The sequence below is a fragment of the Frankliniella occidentalis genome, unplaced genomic scaffold (genome assembly GCF_000697945.3).
Source record: "Frankliniella occidentalis isolate FOCC.00 unplaced genomic scaffold, Focc_3.1 Scaffold264, whole genome shotgun sequence".
NCBI classification, from domain to species: Eukaryota; Metazoa; Arthropoda; class Insecta; order Thysanoptera; family Thripidae; genus Frankliniella; species Frankliniella occidentalis.
The window spans coordinates 35,101-40,257 of record NW_026267390.1 but is presented as its reverse complement, the minus strand read 5'-3'; the positions used below and the strand labels follow the sequence as shown (position 1 = coordinate 40,257).

The 5,157-nt window shown below is 44.5% G+C and overlaps 1 protein-coding gene and 1 long non-coding RNA gene across 6 annotated transcripts in view; one reads left to right on the top strand and one right to left on the bottom strand.

The window, feature by feature from the left end:
• The window catches only part of LOC113209295 (protein polybromo-1), a 22,742-nt gene that overhangs the window by 12,935 nt on the left and 4,650 nt on the right, over positions 1-5,157 (bottom strand). For 4 of the 5 annotated variants that reach the window (XM_052273313.1, XM_052273315.1, XM_052273314.1 and 1 more), the window contains exons 13-25: positions 4,976-5,143; positions 4,756-4,883; positions 4,594-4,611; positions 4,291-4,426; positions 4,036-4,203; positions 3,741-3,946; positions 3,287-3,632; positions 2,930-3,154; positions 2,629-2,805; positions 2,380-2,541; positions 2,153-2,313; positions 1,875-2,047; positions 1,585-1,757 (exon numbers count right to left, since the gene is read on the bottom strand). In XM_052273313.1, coding sequence (XP_052129273.1) covers positions 1,585-1,757; positions 1,875-2,047; positions 2,153-2,313; positions 2,380-2,541; positions 2,629-2,805; positions 2,930-3,154; positions 3,287-3,632; positions 3,741-3,946; positions 4,036-4,203; positions 4,291-4,426; positions 4,594-4,611; positions 4,756-4,883; positions 4,976-5,143 — 2,241 coding nt within the window. The remainder of the gene's footprint in view (positions 1-1,584; positions 1,758-1,874; positions 2,048-2,152; positions 2,314-2,379; positions 2,542-2,628; positions 2,806-2,929; positions 3,155-3,286; positions 3,633-3,740; positions 3,947-4,035; positions 4,204-4,290; positions 4,427-4,593; positions 4,612-4,755; positions 4,884-4,975; positions 5,144-5,157) is intronic. The other variant, XM_052273312.1, reaches the window with a different exon arrangement.
• Positions 804-1,602, top strand: LOC127750814 (uncharacterized). The gene is made up of 2 exons (XR_008011853.1): positions 804-1,062; positions 1,182-1,602. It is a non-coding gene; the product is annotated as an uncharacterized LOC127750814 (long non-coding RNA).

Here is a 5,157-nt window from a genome sequence, read left to right as displayed (position 1 = left end):
AACAAGTCAACAAGGTCGACTCGACGTGTGATTTTCATTGTTTGCCGTCGGACCTCGTATGAGAGAGTGGAGGCCAGAAGTGCAGAGAAAGGGGGCAGCGAGTGTGTAGAGAGATAGGGAGAGAGGGGGGGGGGCATAGAGACGAGGAGCGAGACGCGGAGGGATGGTCATCAGCACTCGCGTTGGCGAGGGCAGAGCGCGGCAGAAAGGTTTGCCTCCCGCTTGCCTCCCTTCCTCCGCCCCCTCGGACCTCGGTGCAGACGGAGAAATGAGGTGGGGATGGGGGGAGGGGGGGGGGTCCTCAAATATTCTTGACTTCTTGCGCTTACAGCCCGGTACTCTACTTGAGCTGAAGTGGGTGGCAGGTTGGCCAAATCGTTAAGAAGGGGCATGTCCTTCATGGGAGCACCATGATGCCAGACATGGCAGAGGCGCTGTCAAGGACGCTGACCGGGGGGCCGCGATAGGGTGGGGTTCCTCGAGGGGTCGAGGGTGGCGGTTGGGGGGTGGAGGCGAGTGAGGCGTGTCGGGGCGCCGCCCCGCGCCGGGAGTCAACACGGGGGCGCGGGCACGGCACGAGCCCCGCGGGCTAACCTACGCTAGCACATTGGGCACCGGGGCACCGGGCACCCCCCGCCCGCGATGCCGGCGCTTGTGCGGGGGTGGGGGTGCGAGGGGGGGCACGGCGGCAGGGCAGCGCGGCAACCGCGAGCGAAAGGGGGAACGAACGGCAGGCATCCGGTCCAAGGTGCGAGAGCGAGACAGAGCGATCCCCACCTCTTTCCCCCACTTGGCCTCGCCAACGACGACGCCACGCCACTACCTGTCCCGCGCCACCGGCGTCGGTCGGTCGGTCGGTCGGCGGCGCAGGGCCACGAGCCACGCGCTTCGGCTGGAGCGGCTCGACTCGTCAGGGCTCGGCTGTTCTCGGCTCTGGACTAGACGCGACGGCGGCTGGATCGAAAAAGGCTGCGTCCGAATGCTTGCCGGGGCCGGGAAACTGTGGTGATGGGAGCGCAGTCTGAACTGAACCGGCGGCACACTTTCGAAGGCGAATGCGTGGTCGGCTTACAAGGGGGAGGGGGTTAACGCGAATACAAAATGCACAGTTATCAGAGAACCTGAAAAAGGCATGCTCAACATCACCGCATTTGTACCAAGATTCGTTCGTATGTTTCCAGACATAACGACAGTCCACAGGGGCGCGGCGACAAAGCAATCAGGCAGCGATTAAGAGCAGTTTACGTCCAGGCCGAGCTACGCCACTGGCACAGACCCCGGTCGAGACGGGAAAGGAAACGGGGAGGGGTCGTCTAAATTACCCGGGCCGATCGTGCGCCTCAGCGAGGGTGCGGGCGTATGTCACTTCGGAGCCTCATTGATTAAATCCGAGCCGGAGCTTCCACGCATGAGCACCAGCTCCAGTCGAATCAATGCCGGCCGTCATGACTGAACAGGAGAAAGGAGAAGTGGGAGGAAGAGAGGAAGTGGAGGGGACCATGCACAAATGATGAAATCACGGAGCATGCAAGTTAATCACCGCTAGGAATTAAAGAAATACTTGTGGAAATAAATCCTCCCTACCTTTGGTGGATTAATTAATCTGCGGAAAAAGTATATCTCGTCCTCGTGCACTGCATTACTGTGGCAATACTTCTTCAAGCCTTCTTGCTCGAGTCTAACCACTTGTCTTGTAGACTCGTCATAGATAGACTCACATATGTACACATCTTGTTCGGGAACTTCAGTAGGACGGCCTGTAAAAATAAAAACTATAAAGGGCACGTACTGATAGAAAAACATAGGAAGAGAGACAAGAAGTTGTACTAGTCTTAGTATCAAGAAGTTTCCATAGGCGAAGACTGTTGACTTACTCGAAATGTACTCTTGGTGTTCTAAGACAGCACAGCGCCCAACAATATTTTGCAGCGGATTAACGCCTTCAATGCAACTAAGGAACAACTCTTGCTTGTAAAATAACCTCCCGGGATTTTGAGGAATTTCTCGTGGAGTAAGAAGCCATGGGCCTCGAATGTATGTTGCTCCCCTAAAACATAAGAGTTTTCACATTTTAGAAGGTGATTTAATGGAAAAGAAAATTAAGAAATTGAAAGAAAAAAGGAAAAAGACAAGTGTGGAAGGGTATACTTACTGATGGTCTCTGGCTATACTATCCACTTGACCAATGAGTTTAGAACCTTCATCATTTCTTATATACACATAGTCACCGGTGCGCAGTATCCCAAAAGCAACATTAATTTGCTCATAGTATCTCATACCAGGCATTGACTCTGGCATTACTATTTCAAGGTCCTGAAATTAAGGAATAACATTAGCAATCCAACGGATGGCCACACCACAGAATACAATGACACTTACAGACTGATTTTTATCAGGCAGCTTTTCATTCTCATCAAGTTCAGCAATCTCTTCTTTATGCTTGTCAATACGATCTTTGAAAACTGAGACAGTACGTTTTGAATCCAAGTACTCTTCCCTCTCAATGAAATTGTAATATTCAGCTGAATTGTGAGGCCAGTACTAGAAAAATAAAAGTGAACATGAAAGGGCAGTAATTCAATAGAGCCTTTGAATTTACAATTTCTTCTATCTGACAAAATTATGTACCTTAATCTTCTTAAAAGAACGTCCTTTGGTTGAATACCGTGACTCACAAACATAAACATCTTTGTCTTCAAATCCTTCAGGTTTGAACTTGAAGTAATCTTTTACAAACATTACAGCACACAGTCCTAATACTTCTTTCAATTCAACTGTCACATTCACGTCACTTTTGAAAACCTCCTGAAGTCAAATACAAGTAAATTAGAGACTAATTACCAGACAAACCAGGTTGTAACTTTTAAGAAAACAGCTCAAACAGTTCAAGAAAATTCTATGAAAACATTATTAACATTGTTGTACATACCTGCTCTAAAAATTTCCTAGTTGCTACATGGTATGTTTCATTTGGCCTGTAGAAGGAACACCCATGTAGCATTTGCTTTCCATCATCAGCTGTCCACATTCTATCAATACTAAGAATGCTCCAATCCATTCCACGCTCTTTGGGTTCAACATAAACAAAGTCACCAGGCCGATACATCTGCTTATTATGAACCATGCCTGAGTCTTCCACTGAATCACCATTCTCCTGAAAAAAAAAATTTTTTTTTCAAAGACACGTCTATTTAGTGTTGCATGATTGCACAGTAGTTGCCCCCAATTAAGGAATCAAATTGAAAACTTTGAAATAGGAATGTCACACAGGAAGTAAAATTATTACCGTTGGCTTTGTGTCATCTACAGTCCTTGAAGCCTCCAGGTCATCTTCTGGCTGTTCTTGCAGTAACTTTTGCTGCCGTGTTTGTTCTACGGCATCTGCTAATGTATAAAGAGTGTAATTCAAGGCCGGAGAATTAAGTAGATCACCGCCACGGCAGAGCTCATCTCTAAGTTTAATGAAAAATGACTGAAGTTCAACTGAATCCTCAAATGCTTGAGAATCAGTCCGAGATAAGTTGCGTGCTCTCTCCAGCACAGCAAAAATGTCAATTTGAAACACATCTAAACGGCGATATAGTCCACGGTCCAGACGTCTTTTAATGAGATCAAGAGACAGACTGCGGACCCTTAAAAAAAAGGTAAAGTTTAAGCCCACAGATAAGAATATTTTCCAATACTAAAAGAATGGTGCGTTACACAATCATTGTATGACAAAGTTTAAATAAAGAGCTTACTTTTGTCCATCAATGTCATCATATTCAGGAAGCTCAGCCATCGAATCTGAAAAGCATCGACCCTCCTCATCTTGATGGTTGTAGAAAGATGTAAAAAGTGACAAGAGGAGATCTTGGACAGCTAATTGAACATCAGGAACGGACTCTTCGTCCTCTCGTAGGTGAATTTTAGTCTGGAGTGTTAATTTATGCAGCATGAGAGCATCCTTGAAAACAAAATGAAAAAGTTTGATCATGTGGGCTGTTTGAGAGAGAGATTAGGTGCAACTTTATTAGCAAGAATCATGCTTTATACCTTATAAAGTTGAGAATCTGGTTCATTGTACTTGCAGGCATTGTCACACATAAGGATAAGGTCTTGAGCAACTTCTTCTAAATTTTCATAAACATTAGTCTTTAACTTTTGGGATATTTTCTCCAAGTCAATAGGCCGTTTTATAACTTCATAATAATCTGGATATTCCTGTGGGAAAGAAAACGTGTCAAACATTGTTCATAGGTATTTATTTACCAGTACACCAGTTATGGTTTTAGCAAGGGGTTAACTCACAAGTTTACTGGGTAACTTTGAAAAGATGTGAGATAGTTGACGTCCTTTTGGATCTCTATAGTCTCGGACAGTTTCAAAAAGTGTCCTCATTTTCATACTTTGTACTGATCCCATCACTTTCCGGGGCTTGGAAGTTCTATGGTGAATAGAAAAATATTGCATTAGGTCAAATTTTACTGGAGATGTGTAAAACAATTGTGAAAAAAGAATGGGAGTTGTCAAAGAATTAACAAAGATAGCAAAAAGCTTTATGAGTGATATGAATGACAAAAAGCACACACCAAAACACAACTAGCATCTCACCTTGTGTATGCTCGGACACTTCAAGTAAGGCATGCAATAAAGGTAAACATGATATTGTCAAATTTGAAAATTAATGTAACAGAAAATTGGGTCATATGCAAGAGGTTAATGTAGAAAGACGATGAGACAGAGTTTTTAGAAAATTAGGGACTTCACACTTACATTCTGGGTGTTCTAACTGTTGCACCTAATTCGCGGACTTTATCATAAAGAATTCTTTCTAGATTGTTAGCATCTTCATATATTAAGGATGACTCTTCATTGTATTGGCGGCAGTTTTTAAACATTAGCTGGATAAAAAAAAAAAAGAAAACAAAAGAAAAACTGGTGAATATGTTCAATGTAGCTTTAAAAGTAATCTACAGGAAAACACAAAACCTACCTTGAAGTCATCTAATGCATCATCATCTGTGGAATATTTTTCACTTTTTATGTTTGCTTGAATAGTGAGCAAGTCAATAGGTTCTTTGATGACTTGATAGTAGTCAGGATATAACTTTTTCGACGGCTTTTCCATGAATACAAGTATTGGTTGCCTCCCATCTTCACACTATCCGATGTGGA